Source organism: Dermochelys coriacea, chromosome 2 (genome assembly GCF_009764565.3).
Source record: "Dermochelys coriacea isolate rDerCor1 chromosome 2, rDerCor1.pri.v4, whole genome shotgun sequence".
Taxonomy (NCBI): Eukaryota; Metazoa; Chordata; order Testudines; family Dermochelyidae; genus Dermochelys; species Dermochelys coriacea.
In genome coordinates this window covers 40,092,074-40,111,745 of record NC_050069.1, presented here as the reverse complement: position 1 = coordinate 40,111,745, position 19,672 = coordinate 40,092,074, and the positions used below count along the sequence as shown (strand labels likewise).

Below are 19,672 nucleotides of genomic sequence, written 5' to 3'. Positions count from 1 at the left end.
AATAGGGAGGCTGCACTCGCTCCCCAGAAGGGAAGGAAAACAAGCACAATGGACTGACTGAGGAGAGGAGTAGCTGGACTCTGTGCTACCTATAAGGATTCACCTTGCCCCAAACCTGAGTCTCCAAGGCTAAAAAGGACTGAGCCTACTGAGGTGAACAAGGTATTTTGCAACAGTATACATACAGATAAGTTGGAAGTTACCATACAAACTGTGAGAGGCTAATTAGTTAAGATGAGCTATTATCAGCAGAAGAAAAAAACTTTTGTAGTGATAATCAAGATGGCCCATTTAGACAGTTGACAAGGTGTGAGGATACTTAACTTAAGGAAATAGATTCAATATGTGTAATGACCCAGCCACTCCCAGTCTCTATTCAAACCCAAGGTTTCAGAGTAGCAGCCCTGTTAGCAAAAAGAAAAGGAGTACTTGTGGCACCTTAGAGACTAACAAATTTATTTGAGCATAAGCTTTCGAAGTGAGCTGTAGCTCACGAAAGCTTATGCTCAAATAAATTTGTTAGCCTCTAAGGTGCCACAAGTACTCCTTTTCTTTTATTCAAACCCAAGTTAATGGTATCTAGTTTGCATATTAATTCAAGCTTAGCAGTTTGTCATTGGAGTCTGTTTTTGAAGCTTTTCTGTTGCGAAATTGCCACCCTTAAATCATATACTGAGTGGCCAGAGAGGTTGAAGTTTTCTCCTATTGGTTTTTGAATGTTATGATTCCTGATGTCAGATATGTGTCCATTTATTCTTTTGCGTAGAGACTGTCCCGTTTGGCCAATGTGCATGGGAGAGGGGCATTGCTGGCACATGATGGCATATATCACATTGGTAGATGTGCAGGTGAATGAGCCCCGATGGCATAGCTAATATGAGTGGGAGTGGCTGGGTCATTACACATAATGAATCTATTTCCTTAAGTTAAGTATCGAATCTATTTCCTTAAGTTAAGTATCCTCACGCCTTCTTGTCAACTGTCTAAATGGGCCATCTTGATTATCACTACACAAGTTTTTTTCTTCTGCTGATAATAGCTCATCTTAACTAATTAGCCTCTCACAGTTTGTATGGTAACTTCCAACTTATCTGTATGTATGTGTATTCATTGGATGAAGTGGGCTATAGCCCACAAAAGCTTATGCTCTAATAAATTTGTTAGTCTCTAACGTGCCACAAGTACTCCTGTTCCTTTCACATTAGCAACTCTTTATCATGTGTTGATGTGATGTTATATATTACTTTCAAATTGTTTCATTCTGCTCCCACTAGAGTCCGAGGTTACTCTTTGACAACTTGTCTGAATCAAGATGGAAGCCTTAATCTTGATTCATGATTTGCTCTCCCATTAATTTCACCTGCCTCTGTCAAAAAGACAGTGATAAAGTTCATACTGTACCTTTTCCAGAAATAAACTGAAGCAGTCATTTTTCAATGTATTTAAAAACAAGATATTTCATAGCATGTGGGTTGTGAAAGAGAGCACCTATAAAACTCAAAAGATGTTAAATATTTAACTTTCCCTTTATGTGTCCCATCTAAAAGTCTCATAAAGTTCATCTACCTCAGAAATAAAAAGGAAAATAGATGTTTAAGGCAGTCAGAAATCTTATCTATATATTTCCCGTGGTTGGGTCTCTTTCTCATAGTGAGCATGTGTTTTCACATGAAGTGTGCCTCTTTCCTGCATGCCAACTGGAAACATGTCCCTTCCAGTCTCTGGGACTGAATTGACGTAAGTCAGTCTCCCAGTCAGCTTCTCAGACAATGGGATATAACATTCGCAAAATATATAGATACTGTATAGGAAAGATTCAAAAGCACACATGAGTTATGTGCCTAGCTCCCACTGACTTTCAATGAGAGATGGGCACATAACTGTCTTTTGTGCCTTTGAAAATCTCCTGCTGTTTCCTTAATATGCATCCTGTCTAGTTATCAGCCATTTCCACTCATGTAAATGCACATCACAGACTGAATATTTGTTTTTTAGCCCTTCTATTTATTAGATCCCTGGTGTTTGTGTAAAATTTTCTCCATAGAGATCTGAGTGCTGGCCTGGGTTGGGCGCCTCCTTGACTGAGTGCCCAGATTCATCCCTGATGGAAGTTCATCAAAATCAATGGAGTTAAACCAAGGATCAATTTGGCCCAACTACTATAATAATAAAATGCAGAAAGTTAACTTGAATGTGTTGCACTTCCTGCATAAGCAAGACTCCAGGTATTCCTCAGCAAGTTGCTCTTAAATCTCCAGCAAAGTTCCGGGATTCTTCTGCACTCTGGTGCAGCAGACTGGAAATTTTGTAGCCGTTTCTTTAACACTTAAAAAAAAAGAGAGATTTTTAAAGAGTGAAAGCTAAAAATAATTCAATCAGTACAGTAGTCCCTATGTTGTTTATTTTGTTGTTACATTAATTCATTTTGTGTTATTCCCACATTTTCAGTTTTCCTCAGACCAAAGATGTTTGTACTGACAACTGATAGCTGCATTATAGAAATTGTCAGAGGGAAAGCTGAAGGTTTTGGCAACTGAGTAGAGGGCTCTATCATGGCTTTTCTCATTTAAAGAGGCTTTGGAGGCAGGTAGGGATTGTGAGATACTGCTACAATATTGGGGCTTTCTGCAGATTCAAGGAGACAACACTGCATACTCTTGCTTCACATTTTAAAGATTATTTCAGAACCATATGGGCTACAATCATAACTGTTTTACAAAATACAAATTTAGGTTCTGGTGCACTGTTCTTCAGAAAGGAGTATATTATAGGGACAAATTCCATGGCAGCAGACTTACAAAATATGTGGAACCCTGGCTTTAAGGCAGGGCTTCATAAACCTTTTGATAATGTGGACCGCACTAAAAAAATCCAGCTAGACTTTTATAATTGGTGAGATATATATTTTATATATTGGTGGGACACTTACTCTTCTAGCACCTTAGAGACTAACAAATTTATTAGAGCATAAGCTTTCGTGAGCTACAGCTCACTTCATCGGATGCTGTAGCTCACGAAAGCTTATGCTCTAATAAATTTGTTAGTCTCTAAGGTGCCACAAGTACTCCTTTTCTTTTTGCGAATACAGACTAACACGGCTGCTACTCTGAAACTTACTCTTCTGTAATTCAGAAAGGCAGAAGAGATTTTGCTCAGTCTTTATTCATACACACTTTGCCTTTGGACCGAGACCAATGAAACTCAGCCCAAAAGGTGAATGCTTCCATTCAGATTTGTTTCAGAGTTTCTCTTGAATGGCGCTGCTCCATTTTTTCAGGGAGAATACAGACAGTAGTTCTGGGAAATTGTGCCTTAGCCCTAAGGACTCACTTTTGAAAGGCAGTGAGGTAATGCTTATTGTCCTTTGAAGCAACTCAAAAAAGTGGCTGAGATTATAGCAGTTCTTCTGACTGAGCGAGTCATTTGTTATTCAGGTTCTGAAACCTGTCTGTGGAGTCTTTGCTGCTTCCATGTACGCATGTAATAGCAATTACTAAGAGTGCTTTTTATCAAAGGGGCTTGGCAAGAAGATGGGACCTTTTCTTTTGGATACAGACTTCTCCACAGTTATCCATGCTCTTGTCAGCCCAAGGTAGGATTGCTGCAATGCACTCTTTAGGGCTACAACTTCAGACTATTTGGAAATGTCAGCTAGTGCAGAAAGTGGCGAGTTGCTTATTAACTTACATTTCATGCAGGAGTACATGTCAACTCTCATCTTTATTTTGTAATGGCTGCCAACTGATTTTCCTGAAAAGTATAAGGTGTTGATTTTTATCATGTAAACATTCTATCTGGTTTGGGTTCTGGCTACTTTGGAAACAGTCACTCTCCTTTTTAGGATGCTACAGCACTTGGAACCATGGCAGACTAGTTCAATTGGTAAAGCACAAGGCTTCTAATCTCAGGGTTGTGGGTTCAAGTACCGCTTTGTATGGTTTAGTTACCCAGGATACCTTTCTGGAAGATATGCTGTAGCTAAATATAAGTTATCCTTAATCAACACAATTTATTGGGCTCAGTACAGGGGTAATTAGGTAAGATTGAATGGCCTGTGATCAGAATAGGTCAGGTGGTCAGAATAGATGATCTAGTGATTCCTTCTTAAACACAAAGAATATATGAAAGCTGAAGTGTTAAAACTAACAGCTCTTTGATTTTAATGAGACAGGGTTGATTGCATGGCATTTCTAGTTGAGGAGTCCTCAACTTTGGAGTTATTTTTCCCCATTCCTTGGTCTGACATAGTGCAGATTTTTCTGGCCTTCAAGGCATTCTGTAAGGCTAATTTATTTGTCCAGGTTTTGTGGGGTGGGGGGTGGGAGGAGGCAGGTGGAGTTTATTTGCTTGGGCAAGGAGGCCTTTATTGACATCTTTCATCTAATAAGTTTCTGGTCATATTCTTAATTGATTGTCTGATGCCCAAAACCTAGGACAGGCACTTTTATACATTTGAGACATTTATATGTAATGTGATATTTGGGATACTGCACTAACAGTACACATAGTTTCAGTTAAGGGGCTGTCAGTAGATTTTTGTCTTGTGAAAATTATCTTAAAAGTTACTTTTATTTAATGCATTATGTAATTTGATTAATTTGATGCTAAAAGCTAACCTCATTGGAGGTAATCATTTTGTTCAGGAAAAACAACCTCTGACTTTTCTTTCTGTAGTTCCAATGAGTCCTGCTCTCAATCATAGTCCTGGTAATGGACGTCTGAATTTATTTAGTTAATTAATTCTGCATCTTTTCATTTTTCTCACAGTGCATTCAATGTTTATTAATTGGAAATATTATCAGATAGTTACTTTTCATGCTTTTTATCTGTGGATGTCATTAAAGAGATATATTTGGTATTTCCTTATCAAAAATGTTTTTCCTTTCCCAAGTTCATGATCAAATGAGAAGTTTTTTGGTAGAATAGTTGTGCTGTTGGTCAAGAAAACACAGATTTTTAAATAGCAAAACTCTGTTAGATCAGTATTGCAACACTTACGTGACAGAAATTACTTTAAATTACACAGGTCAGTTACATCAGCAAATATGGTGTTGGGTTCACAGTTGATCCAGTCTTAATATCACTTTCAGATAGTTTGATGGGACAGAGTTGGTTCCAGTAAGATCAGTTCAACTCTAACAGACTATTGAATTCCATCCAATTCCATCTTAATAGGAATATATGTGAAAGAGGCTTGAAACTAAGACTGATGCAATTGCAAAACTTTATATGAGTTGTTAAAACCAAGAGGATCGCTCTGAAAGTCAGTCAGAAACCATGATGCAAAACAAAGTTAAAACTTTGATTGCATCATTCTGAAAAGTAGTAAAGTTGAACGTACAGCAGCCATTTTAAAAACAAAAAGTAAAACCTCAGTCTTTTGACAACACATATACAAACAACAATTTTGATTAAAGTTCAAGTATATGTAATTGTTTTAACTGAAAAAGAAAAGGAGTACTTGTGGCACCTTAGAGACTAACAAATTTATTTGAGCATAAGCTTTCGAAGTGAAATACAGCTCACTTCGAAAGCTTATGCTCAAATAAATTTGTTAGTCTCTAAGGTGCCACAAGTACTCCTTTTCTTTTTGCAAATACAGACTAACACGGCTGCTACTCTGAAACCTGTTTTAACCTAAGACATGCTTTTCTTACAAAAAGCAAAGAAGCAAAAATAAAACTGAAATTAATTTCAGGAAAAAAGCGGTCAAACTTTTTACTTAGGATTTTAAATATACATTGCTCTTGGACTAAGACCTGTATGCCAAGTTTCATCCTGGAATTACTTTTTCTTTAATTGAAAGTATATATCTCTAATTAATTAATTAGTCTCTTACAGTTTGTATGGCAACTTCTACCTTCTCTGTATGTGTATATATATATATATATATATATCTTCTTACTATATGTTCCATTCTATGCATCCGATGAAGTGGGCTGTAGCCCACGAAAGCTTATGCTGTATCAAATTTGTTAGTCTCTAAAGTGCCACAATTACTCCTGTTCTTTTATCTCTAAAAAGAGGCTTGTGCAAGTCTCAGTAGACTCTGAATATGGTATAGTAAACATGCTGCCTATATTAAGAAGAAAACTATTCATTCTACCTGGGTTAGCAGGAATTTCCATATTTGGCTATAACCACATTACAGCTGGAACATTTAGCACAGCTGTCATATAGGAATATTTGAACTGATATTTAACAGACAGTAGCCTCTTATTCAAACTTCAAAGTCCTGGAAAAATTACTTCATGAAGGAGGAAGCTGAAACTATAGTACTTCTTACCATCCTATTAGTTCTGCTCTTTTGCATAATTTCTATAGTATTGTGAAAACTTCAGTTGCATTCCAGTCGGGAGTAGATATATGAAATCATGTAGAATATTATGCTCAGTGAAATTAACTTTAAAATAGCCTTTGCTGTGCAGCAAGCTCTTGTGAAAACAGCTTCTTCAAATGAGAGACAAATTGGATTTTTGACTCTACATCTGTAGTCAAATGACTAGATCCTCATCTTGCGGTTGGATCCATGCAGGCACAGGCTGCCTGCCAAGATCAATTGCAGAATTGATGTTTTAGTTTAAAATTCAACAAACTGCAAATACAAAATTATGAACTATAACAGTGACATAATTTTAAAATGAGTTCAAAAATGTGTGTTTCTTAACGTTACACATTATATGTCAGATTGAAAAAAAGTTTTCATAATTGTCAGAATTATAATCTGTGTTCATTTGTATAAATAGTTTTTAAAGCAAAACAAGTCATTAGTTTGAATTGTTATGTTCATAAGAACAATGTGGTGAACTGTAGTTAACAAAGAGAAGGATCTTTAAACTACAATGATAGTAGTCAAATAGATTTGCATCTGTTTGGTTTAAGATGCTTTGATAGATGTAGGACTTTAAAAAAAAAGTTGAAATAAAATCACAATATTTTTTCTCTGTAATTCTAGTTTAAGGACAATATTAAAAAAACTGGAACTAATTCTCTTTCTGTATTTGCTTTTATAGGATAGACAAGATGTTTATTTCCATGAAAATACTACTACTTTTTAGCAAGAGCAATAAAATTAGGTCAGATATCACAATGATGTACCAGATGTGATTGGCACTTTGATTCTGTGGTTTCACACTTGTGACTTTTTCCATAATTTATATGATGTGAAGAATGATCTCATGATTGGCTGAAACTATTTTGATCAGAGTTAGGGAATGACTGTTGCAAGCTGGAAATATTACTTCAATAGGGCCGTTATGTAAACATAATTAATATTGGAAACTGGAAAAAATATGCAGATGTACATTAGAGCATTTCAAAAGATTATTTTGCTTACAATTATTCTATCATTTGGACTATTATTCTCTGTAGTTAAAGTAGGGACTACTAGTAGAACCAGTCATATCTCTCAAAGAGGTAGGAACTTTTTAAGTGCGGCCATTGTATATATAGACACATGTTGCTGATCAAAATGACTGAAGAATCAAGAAAATGAAAACACAGTCAATACAACAATGAAGTCGTCACTTGTTTTAAAATATTTCCCCTTTGTTTGAAAAATATATTAATTATAGATCTAAACTACCATCTTCAAAATTTATCTGGATAGTTTAATTTGCTCCCCTTTAAAAAGTTGAGTTCTGAAGAATCTGTCTTTTAGCAAAAATCTCTCATATATAAACATATCAAAATTGGCTACAATTAAATAAATAAATAAATAAATACATAAGAAAAGTTACCAGATTTAGTCTGTCCTAGACCATAAACAAAACTGCTTATTCAATATTGTAATTTGGAAAGGCAATTCTATTTATTTACATTGGATTTTGTGATGCACTGCACGGTGCTTGTTCATGAGTACATGCTAATATCGTATCTCTTCACTATATACACGATGTATATATACACGGACTCACTCACTCACTGTATGCCCTATTGAACTTAAGGGGTTAAGCTAGTAAAGTTACCTATCTCAACACATGAAAAGGAAGAATTAGCCACAGTTCCCTAGCTACTAGTGTAGCTTTCAACACCTTTTCCTTGGTGGCCAGTATTGATAAGCTATATAACTGTGAAAGGATGGGAAAATGCATTGAAGTCATCTAAGAAGTAAACTGTCAAGTTGACATGTTTTTCTAGCTATTGAAAACTTTTTCATATTGCAACTCATTCTGACAGAGAGACTGTAGAATTCCTCTGATTTAAGTACCATCTGGTTATGCTCAAAGCTTTAAAGCTATTTTCTCAACATAAAATTTCAGAGTCCTAAACTTTTTTCTTCGCCAAACTATCCATTTTTAAGCCACAAATATTTTTCCAGTCCTTTCAGATTTTATCTAAAAGTATATTTTAACAGTATTTAAATAGTTCTTAAACAATAACAATTTATCTTGATAGATGACATGCTGTGTTTTTTCATTTTATTTTAATTAGCCATTGTGGAACCAAATTCCCTTTTGTTTTATTCCTTTGAATATTGTTTAATTACAGTTATCATGCCAGATATCTTAAAGGTTATTGTACCAATATAGTTTCATTTAACATAAGCCATGTGGAATCAATAGTCCTGTTTCCTAAAGTGAATGCTTGGAAAATCTTACATTCATATGTTAAGAGTACACATCCTTTCCTCATTAGTTGGAAAGTACAGGGATTTTGGCACAGGTTCTGTGTGGAAGCATTGTGCAGCTTTTATATGGATTTTGTTTTTAGCCTTTGATGACACTGTTTAGAATAGGAAGTATCTAATAAGTAAAGCATTTTGTCTAATGTGCTGCCAGTGTGTTTAATATATGCCTGGAGGTCTGAAACATTATCTTCTCCACTACAGTAATATGCATTTAATTCTCTGAAAGCAGAAGGTCGAACTTTTAAAAGGGACTCAAAGTACATTTTCAACGAAATAATTTAAAACATATGGGATAGGGGACCAGAGTAATGTACAGTTGGTTTTTATGGTTTAATCATGATCATGTTAATGCACACCAGTAGCTAATTAAAGAAAACTTTTATTGTTCATTTTAAATGGGTTATGTAAAGAGTAAGAGAACTGATATAATACAGCCCAATGATAAATGTTACCATTACATTTGCTAACAGCAAGCTGATTTTGCTGTTTTTGACATTTTTAAAGTATTGGCCCATTTATTCCATAACAAAGCAAAACATCTCTTTTCAGTTTTTCCATTGGGAGTCCTCTACGACGGCCCATTTAAAGGAGTATTTAATAGATGCCCAGTTTTATTACCAGGCATACTTTAAAGTTAACTGCAAAACTTAACGAGTAACTTGCCATGAGTTCCATAAGAGATTGATATGCAAAGTTCCAGTGATATTTCTGCTACTTTTGTTTTGTACTCAAAAATTATATAATAAAACTGAGGAACTGTGTTGCAAATTATTACTTGTTTGTTCCAATCTTTATAATAGGAACATAAGAAAATGTAAATATCAAAATTTCAGTATGGAGCTAGATGGTGTGGCTGATAGGTAATGCAATGCAATGCAATACCTTTCACCTTTGGGTCACTAATTCGTGTTCCTCATTGCTTGGTATGGATCAGAAGAAGTTACTGCTTCTGACTCCTGTTCGGTGACACAAGTGAATTGATTTGGTAGTCTCAGTAATGTTTCTATTAGTCAGATTCCACATCTCAGGAAACTCCACAGTTGGGACTAATTAGCACCCATATTGGTAGTCTTAGCAAAAAGGCCACGGACCAATTGGGAGTAGAGGAAGAGCTACCCTCTTCCCCTCCTGCAGGTGTTTTATCCAGATCAGTACATTTAACAAATTTTAAATTTACTTTTAAAAAAATGAAAAGAAGAAGAAGAAGAAAAAAAGTAGGTTTCTAAATCAAACGAAACCTATAAAAACCTAAGAAAATGTATTAATTTGCAGACTGGAAGTACTTGTAAAAAGTTTTTTCATTTGTAAAATAGATTATCCTTCACTAAATGAAATTGCATTTTCATTTCTTATGGCCAAATCCAGCTCACCCTAAACATGGGGAAACTGTCATGATTCTGCTGCAAGTAGCAGAAGAATGGCAAACTACAGTGGCTGCACAAGAGGAGTCTGCAGCCATCCACTGTTACCTGATGCCTCTCTTCACAGGGCAAAGCAGGTGGCTATGGACCTGTTTGGAGCTGCTATGCTCCTATTTTGACCATTGCATCCATACAGTTGTTGGTGGCCTAAATGCCCCTCCACTGTGCTGTGGAGAGTACCAACCATGAAGTGCCATTGCAGGGTTTCTCCACAACTGCCTCTTTTGTCCATGCAGAGATGTTGCAGCTGTGTTGGTCCCAGGGTATTAGAGAGAAAAGGTAGGAGAGGTAATATCTTTTATTGGACCAACTTCTGTTGGTGAGAGAGACAAGCACATCCACATAATGGAACTTCACCTGGCATTTCTGAAGCACCCATCATCACAGGATCTAGGATAGTTAAATATTATTGCTACTTTACAGAAGAGGAGACTGAGGTAGAAAGATTAATTGTCTTGGCCACAGTATCAGATTGAGTCACTGGCTGAGGGGTTCCTTGCTCATAGTCCAATGATTCATTAAGGCTGCTTCTAGTAAGTTATTTTTGTAAAGATTACCTTAAAAGTGATATCATATTTATGAGCCAATGATATTAGTCTGTCATAGAAATCAGCCACAAGGATTTTTATTGGTGATTTGAATAATATGTATGAGTGAAGCTGAAAAGTTTGTAACCAGAGCTGACAAAAACTTTTTCAAAGAAAATCTCAGCTAGTTAATGGTTCTGTTTAGGATTTCCTTGGTAATACTTTTCTGTAGTATATTTACGTTTTTAAGGAAATCTTTGCTTTTGTTCCCTTTGATTAAAAAAAAAGCACAATATAAAGGTTTCAGAGTAGCTCACAAAAGCTTATGCTCAAATAAATTTGTTAGGCTCTAAGGTGCCACAAGTGCATGAAAGAAAGGAATTCCAATAAAACCCCTCAGTTTTTCTTAAAAATCCAAAACAAAACAAAAGAAACCAATTTCTTAGTATGTTATACAGTAGAAAGACTAAGGAGAAAGAAATCCAGTACTTCAATGCCCTTCACTCCCATTACGTTGTATTGTGGATAATATTGTAAGTACATGTAATTTGCAATTATATTTTTTCTAATGGAAGATATTGTATATATTGGATCAGGTTATGTCTATTCCTTCATGGGTACACAAGGTGTAAGGATAAGGTGTAAAAAGGAGACATCACCTTGCAACAGGTTCTAGGGCAGGGGCCAGAGACATTCCACTCACTGCACCCAGAGGAGCTTGTGATTAGTGTAGGCAGTGACTCTAGGCTCCTCAAAGGAGCAGGACAGGGTGAACTCATGTCACTACTTCACTTCCAGCCAGTCAATGGAGCTGGCTCTGCATCATCATTATTGTTGTTATTATGGAGTACACGCTACACCTTATAAAAGAGTATATCTGCAGCCATGGTTGTTCCCCCCACCCTTCTTGGAGGATTTAAACTTTGTCTCAGGAACAATGGCTCTTTGGGGCTTCTGCTCTGCAGTGCCCCCTACTGAGGACTGTGCCTTAAAGGTACAATCTAACTCTTAATTAGTAGTATTCACTGTGACAGGAGCTAAAATCTGTCTTTTTTAAGTGTTGCTCTAAGCAGTGATGTCTATCTAAACGTTTCTATTTGATGAGATCCTGTGAAGTCGTAGCCAAATGCATAAAACTGTAGTGAGTAAATATACTACTTATACCATCATAGTGGCAAACTTTATAAGTAGCTTAATTTTATATAATGCAGCTGGTACTTGCGTGACTAAGAAAACATTCTTTCAAGTCCTACAACACAATATTTATATCTTACAATTTCCATTTAGTCTTTTTTATGAATTTGAAATTAATTAGTACTTTTTTATTTTGTGTAAAGATGCTAAAGCATTTTTAATGGTAATGGTTTTTTTTTAAGTTTTAACACACAAAATGTGGAAGAAATTCTGATGGTCAACCTTTTTCTAATTGTCAAATATAATATTGTTTCATGGAGGCACAATTTTGTTTTAACCCATGTATTTCTTTTAGATTCTTTAGAATATAAAGAATTTGTTGAAAAAATGTAGTTTGAGCCTAGAAATCATCATTCAATTTTTTTCCCTTCACATATTCCTTTGGCACATCATCAGATGTGAGTCATCATTTCTTCGGAATGGACACCTGCTGTGCTTTCATGAGTGATTACTCTGTTAAAAGTTAACTTGGCAGGTTTTTTATAATTCCGTTTTTTGAAATCATGTTTAAATAGCAATTGTTTGCTGCCACTGAAATGGAAATACTTGGGATATGGATATAATAATATAATATAATATTTTCCTTCACAGGTTTCCAGACAAGAACAGAAAAAAATGGATATATCTGATGGAGGAACAGTTGACACGTCTTCACGTTATAGTGGTGCACAAGACAGTGGCATTGGCAGTGACAGCATTAAAATCAGAATAGTTCAAATAGAACAACATAGTGGCACCAGCCAACACCGCATTGCACGTCCTTCCCGACAGTCTTCCATTGTGAAGAACCTGAACTTCATTCCCTTTGACATTTTTATTACAGCAAGCAGGGTCTCCTTGATGTCTTACTCGTGTACTCCTTTACCTAAATCTAAATCATTGCAAGATCAGAAAGATGGTGAGAAAATAAGCAAAAGTTCATTAAACCTTCCAGAAACAGATTCACGTGGTAGCCAAGACACCAGAAAGCTCAGTCAGGCATGTATTTCATCAGTAACAGCAGATGATCTCTTGAACAGTAACAGGTCTTTGCCCACTGGGAGAAAAACAGGTCTACTGTCACTAGAAAGTCTTCATGCTTCTACAAGGTCATCTGCTCGACAAGCCCTTGGTATAACTATTGTTCGACAGCCTGGTCGCAGAGGAACTGGTGACCTCCGGTTAGACCCTTTTCTGCACCTTGTTGTATCCCAGCCTTCTATACTCTTGAGCTGTCACCACAGAAAGCAGAGGGTGGAAATATCAGTGTTCGATGCTGTGCTTAAAGGAGTAACCTCAGACTACATGTGTACAGGTAAGACCATTTAAAGTCAAGAGGGTGTTAACAACTGCCATAACAATCAGGCTTCCTCAATGTTTCAGGGGTGATCAAACAGAAAGGCGCTGGTAGACTAGACAAGACATATTAATTTAAAAAAAAAAAGAATGTAAACTTTACTTGTTCATACTTGAACCAAATTTAAGAATAGAAAATGATTGAAATGAATTAAGGTTTAAACTTCAAGAACCCAGTTTTCTCAGCCCCAGAAAAATAATAGGGGCTGTCATAGTACTTTAATGTATCAGGAGTTTCTGAACCTATATGATAAGCAATGAGTTGTAAGTCAAGTTTCTTTCATAAGGGTATTTTTATGACTGAAAATATTTTTATATTTTCCCATATTACTCCTCTGCTAAAATTAGAAGCAATACTTTCAGAACACATAGTATTTTGATCATAAACTGTACAAAAATTACAGTAGTCTTCTAAATGATGTCTTAATAGTGTCAAATAAAACAGAGAGCAAAAAGTGTAAAATCATTAAGAATCATTATTGAGAAAACTTTTAGCAAACCTTTTATAAAGAACTATTGAAATTGCAAATCAGCAATTTCATGACATACCTATCTACTACATACCACTTCCCCAGTAGGGTCTTTAAAACTCTGGATGGTGGTGGTGGGAAGGTTTGACTTTAACTCACTGTAAGGAAGAGGAAAGAAGTAGCAACTGCCATGGGTGAGGGATGAAGAAGGAGCAGATCATTCTTATAATTTCTTCTCCTCCTGAATCGATGATGGACCACTGTCGGACATAATCACCAAAAATGGAGTAGAAGTGACTAATCCAATCATGGTATAGGATGGGTACGATGCTTCTCTTAAGTATTCAATTTCACACAGGTATTTGAAAAATTATTTCCCCTAAGCTAAATAGCAGAATTTCAGACAGAATTCACCAAATTCCTATTTGTATCAGAATTTTTTGCATAACCCTAATAAATGCTACTTAGGAAATAGTAAGTTTCCTACTTAGGAATTTTAGGCTCTCCCTCAACTAAGCAGTAAGGTATTATGACAGTTTCCTTTCCCTAGATGAAGGTGGCCAATTGTTGGCTTTTCTGTAGATGTAATATTTGCTGTATTTCATGTGAAGTATTTATAACAATGAAGTGTCACTTTTTTGATTGAAAATTTATTTGTTTGCCTATGAACCATTAGGAAAGGAAGAGAAAATAAGACAGAAAATATCATATAGCCACTATATAAATCCATGGTGTGCCCACACATTAAATACTGAATACAGTTCTGGTTGCCACATCTTCCAAAAAAAAGATATGTTAGAATTAGAAAAAGTACAGAGAAGGGCAACAAAAATGATTGAGTATGGAACAGCTTCCTTATGAGGAGAGATTAATAAGACTGGGACTTTTCAGCTTGGAAAAGAGATGACTAAGAGGAGATATGACAGAAGTCTATAAAATCATGAATGATGTGGAGAAGGTGAATAAGGAAGTGTTATTCACCTCTTCACATAACTCAAGAACCAGGTTACCGAATTAAATTAATAGGCATCTAATTTAAAACAAACATAAGGAAGTTCTTCTTTATGCACAGTCAACCTGTGGAGCTCATTGCCAGGGATGTTGTGAAGGTTAAAAATATGACTGGGTTAAAAAAAATTAGATAAGTTCATGGAGGATAGGCCCATCAATGGCTATTAGTAAAGATGGTCAGGGATGCAACCCCATCCTCTGGATATCCCTAAACCTCTAACTGCCAGATGCTGGGACTGGATCACTCGATAAATTGCTTGTTCTGTTCATTCACTGAAGCATCTGGTACCAGCCACTGACAGAAGACAGGATACTGGGATAGATGGACCATTGGTCTGACCCACTATGGCCAATCTTACATTCTTACTGTGAATGGCACTACAATTCTGCCCTCTACCAACCACCAGTGGCGCAAGAATGCCATGAGACATTCCATTAGCCCACTAGGATATTAAGGACCAAAATGTGGGCAAATCAGGACCCATATAGATGAAGCAAGACTACCCAAAGAAATTGTTTCCAGACCTAGACTTTGGGAGATTATTGATCAGATGAGGGCTCTGGGTGACATCACTATTTCTTCTCTCACCAAATTTCATACAACACATTTAATTTTCAAATAGTTTCATAAAGAAAAAATACATTTTTACTCAGCTGTAATGAATGTAATGTGCAAAATAACACCTAACAAGCATTTAAATGGTTGTCTGTGGAAGAGATTAACTCAAGGAAGAAACAGTAAAGAAAAGAAAGGAAGATTGGATGGCTAAGAGAATATGGTAGAGTGAGAACATAAAGAGGTAGAAGGTTCCCTGGCTCCATATCTCCAATCTTTTTTTCTTTTCCCCTTTTTGTTTTTCTAATTTCAATTACCATTTTCCTCTCCTCTCCTCTTCCCATCTGTTGCTATCCTTATCTCTTTGCAAGAAAAACTTGCTTCCTCAGAACTTTTGCTGGAAGAGTGATGACAATCTCCCCGTATATTTATTGTATACTACCTGATATACTACTTATAATGCCCAAGTTGGTCCCGGCCATGCCTGGTTGCTGGAATCATTTACAGGATAAGAACATAAGAATGGCCATACTGGGTCAGACTAATGGACCATCTAGCCCAGTATCCTGTCTTTCACCAGTGGCTGGTGCCAGATGCTTCACATGGAATGAACAGAACAGGGCAATTATTGAGTGATAAATCTCCTGTTGTCCAGTCCCAGCTTCTGGCAGACAGCAGTTTAGGTATATCCAGAGCAGGGGGTTTCTCCCCGATCATCTTGGCTAACAGCTATTGATGGACCTATCCTTCATTAATTTATCTAATTTTTTTTAAACCCAGTTATATTTTTGGCCTTCAAAACATCCCCAGGGAATAAGTTCCACTGTGCATTGTGTGAAGAAGTACTTTCTTACGTTTGTTTTAAACTTGCTGCCTGTTCATTTCATTGGGTGACCCCTGGTTCTTGTGTTATGTGAAGGGGTAAATAACACTTCTTTATTCACTTTCTCTACACCATTCATGGTTTTATAGACCTCTATCATATCCCCCCGAGTCATCTCTTTTCTAAGCTGAACAGATCCAGTCTTTCTGATCTCTCTCTCATGAAAACTGTTCCATATCCCTAATCATTTATGTTGTCCTTCTCTGTACTTTTTCCAGTTCTAATATATCATTTTTGAGATGCAGCGACCAGAACTGCACATAGTATTCAATGTGCAGGCATACCGTGGATTTATATAGCGGCATTGTGATATTTTCTGTCCCCTTCCTAGTGGTTCCTAACATTCTTTTTTGATTGCTGCTGCACATTGAGCAGATGTTTTCAGAGAACTATCCAGGATTACTCCGAGATCTCTTTCTTGAGTGATAACAGTTAATTTAGAACCCATCATTTTGTATGTGTAGCTGGAATTATGTTTTCCAATGTATTTATTCAACATTGAATTTCATCTGCCATTGTGTCTCCAATTGACCCTGTTTTGTGAGATCACTTTGGGCTTGTCTACACTGGCAATTAACAGCTCTGCAACTTTTTTGCTCAGGAGTGTGAAAACACATGGGTGTGAAAGCTGGTAGCTACCCCCCTCGTTAAGGTGGTTTTTTGAGTGTGCTGGGAGAGCGCTGGGTATTTTTTAGAGCTGCACTGTGACCATACAAGGCACGTTAAAGCGCTTCCAGTGTAGACTAGCCCTTTGTAACGCTTCACAATCAGTTTTGGACTTAACTATCTTTCGTAATCTTGTATCATTGGCAAACATTGCCATGTCTCTGTTTCTCCCTTCTTCCAGGTCATTTGTGAATATGTTGAACAGCACTGGTCCCAGTACAGATCCTTGGGAGACCCTGCCACTGTGAAAACAGACCATTTATTCCTACCCTTTGTTCGCTCTCTTATAAACCAGATACTGATCCATCAGAGGACCGTCCTTCTTATCCCATGACTACTTGGTTTGCTTAGGAGCCTTTGGTGAGGGACCTTGTCAAGGGGATTCTGAAAGTCCAAGTACACTATGTCAACTGGATCACCCTTGTCTAAGGCTTGTTGACCCCCTCAAAGAATTCTATTAGATCATTGAGTCATGATTTCCCTTTACAAAAGCCATGTTGACTCTTACCCAACATATTCTGTTCATCTATGTGTTTGATAATTCTGTTCTTTACTATAGTTTCAACCAATTTGTCTGGTACTGAAATTAATCTTACTGGCCTGTAGTGCCAGGATTGCCTCTGGAACTCTTTTTAAAAATTAGCAATCATGTTAGCTGTCCACCAGTCATATATCACAGAGGCAGATTTAAGCGATAGGTTACGTATCGCAGTTAGTAGTTCTTCAGTTTCATATTTGAGTTCCTTCAGAACTCTTCAGTGAATACCATCTGGTACTGGTGACTTATTACTGTTTAATTTATCCATTTGTTCTACATTCACCTCTATTGATACCTCAGTCTGGGACAGTTCCTGAGATTTGTGACCTAAAAATGGTTCAGGTGTGGGAATCTGCCTCACATTCTGTGCAGTGAAGAGCGATGCACAGAATTTCATTTAGCTTCTCCTCAATGGCATTGCCTTCCTTGAGTGTTCCTTTAGCATCTTAATTGTCCAGTGGCCCAACTGATTGTTTGGCAGGCTTCTTGCTTCAAATGTACTTAAAAATATTTTCGCTGTTAGCTTTTGTGTCTTTTGCTCGTTCCTCTTCAGATTCTTTTTTGGCCTGCCTAATTATACTTTTACACCCTGCTGCCCTCCCCTCATGTGGGATGAAAGGGGGCTATAAAAGGAGAGCAAAGTAGCTTCTCAATGTTCCAGGTGTAGAAACCCTAAGTCTTCCTTCCTCAGCTCCCTTAAAGGGGGCTAAAAAAAAGAGGAGAGTTGGCTCCACACTGTACCAGATGCTTAGTAGCCCCAAACCCTCCTTCCTCATCTTCCTTAAGGGATAGTTTTCTTCAAATCCTTTTCCAGTCCATTTTATCTGCTATCCATATCCTTTCCATAATGAACACCTGCACTGGACATCTGCCACAAGTTTTAGACACTAAGTTGTTGTATTATAATTTAACTCCCCTACTTCATTCCCCTGGGCCCAGACCTTCTTTGGGGAGGGCACATAAACCATCCCATCTTGCCCAAACTGGCAGTGAGGGAAAAATTCCTTCCCAGACCCCAAGGAAAAGGGTGACTGGTGTAATGCCTGCAGCAGGTCATGAGGAAACCCAGTCCTTTTGCAAATTTCAGGGTGGTGCTGCCTGCCCAATCCCAGTAAAAGAGGGTTTCTCCGGGGCTGTATAGAGTATAAATACCCCCAAGTTCTTCCAGTCAGCAGGAAGGTCTGGACACAGCTGCTTCGTGCCCTTCCTGTCCATTCCTGTAAATTTCCCTCCCCTCCCCCTTGGCCCCTGTTGTAAGGGGGCCCTTAAAGGGGCAACATCCATTTTCTTCTGGACAGACAAGACCCTTCCCTCCCATGGTGGCTGCGGTGAGCACATTGTAGTAGTTAGTGCAAACATAGAGCAGTCAATAAACAGGGTAATTTTGCTGCCTTATTTGGCTTTTTTTAAAGTCTGCATTTTAAAAACCATAATAATTAAAATAGGCTTATTTAGAATTTTTGGTGACTTCTGCCAGTAAATGATAGTTCATCAATGTAGTTTCAAAATCAAATACCATCTATAGAGATGACCAGAGGAAAGCAATCAAGAGAAATATAATAACTTCCTGCCTGTGTCAATGGCTGAACTGTTTGAGGAAAGATAGGCCAAATGGGATGAAGTGATCAAATTCAAGCCCTTTATAGACTGATATTATTCTTCATCTCTTCATATCAAATTATATCAATGCATCATTTAGATCTAAACCAGACCCTCAGATACTCATGTACCACTACCATTGACTTAATGAGAACTGTGCATTTTTGATCAGGACATTCAGGTGAATGAAGATAGACATGGATGGAATTAAGAGGAAGGCCACAACTTTATTAATTACCGCTATGGAAGGACATTATATGCCCACCTCCCCTGTCTCTCATATACCAGGCACTTTGGTGGGTCGAGTTTGGGAATATAGGGCTCCCACCTTATAACCAATAACTCAGAGTAGATCCTCTCCAGCCTACTCATAGAACATAGCTCAGTTCTGAATTCTCTCTCCCTCCATCCACAAGTGGGGCGTAGAGATTACCAGGTGGGGACCTCGGTCTGCAAAGACTTGAGATCTCCCCTTTTGGCCTTTATCTGTATAGGACACTGGCCACCTGTTGTGATTCCTAACATTACAAATTCCTAAAACTAATTTCTAAGTCCTACTACCTTTAACAAAACCGTTTCTCCATGATGCTGTGAGGAAGGTGAAAAAACCTACCTTGCCTCTGCCAGTTTGGCCCAATGGCAAAAATTCCTACTGATCCCCAAACAGGTGATTGATCAGACCCTCAGCATCCTAAAAACACTGTTCCTATACTATGAATACAGGGAGGGCAGCTAAAGGGAACAAGAGCCCCTCCCAAAGCCCTGGGAAGAGGTTTAAGCTTATGACGTATTGGGGAGCCAATGTGGCCATGAGTTCCCAGCTTCCTCCTTGCAGGAGAATGG

At 37.3% G+C, this 19,672-nt stretch overlaps 1 protein-coding gene across 9 annotated transcripts in view; it reads left to right on the top strand.

Moving 5' to 3' along the window:
- Positions 1-19,672, top strand: part of VPS13B (vacuolar protein sorting 13 homolog B) — a 921,736-nt gene that overhangs the window by 707,603 nt on the left and 194,461 nt on the right. For all 9 annotated transcript variants that reach the window (XM_038388370.2, XM_038388367.2, XM_038388371.2 and 6 more), the window contains exon 34: positions 12,363-13,065. In XM_038388370.2, coding sequence (XP_038244298.1) covers positions 12,363-13,065 — 703 coding nt within the window. The remainder of the gene's footprint in view (positions 1-12,362; positions 13,066-19,672) is intronic.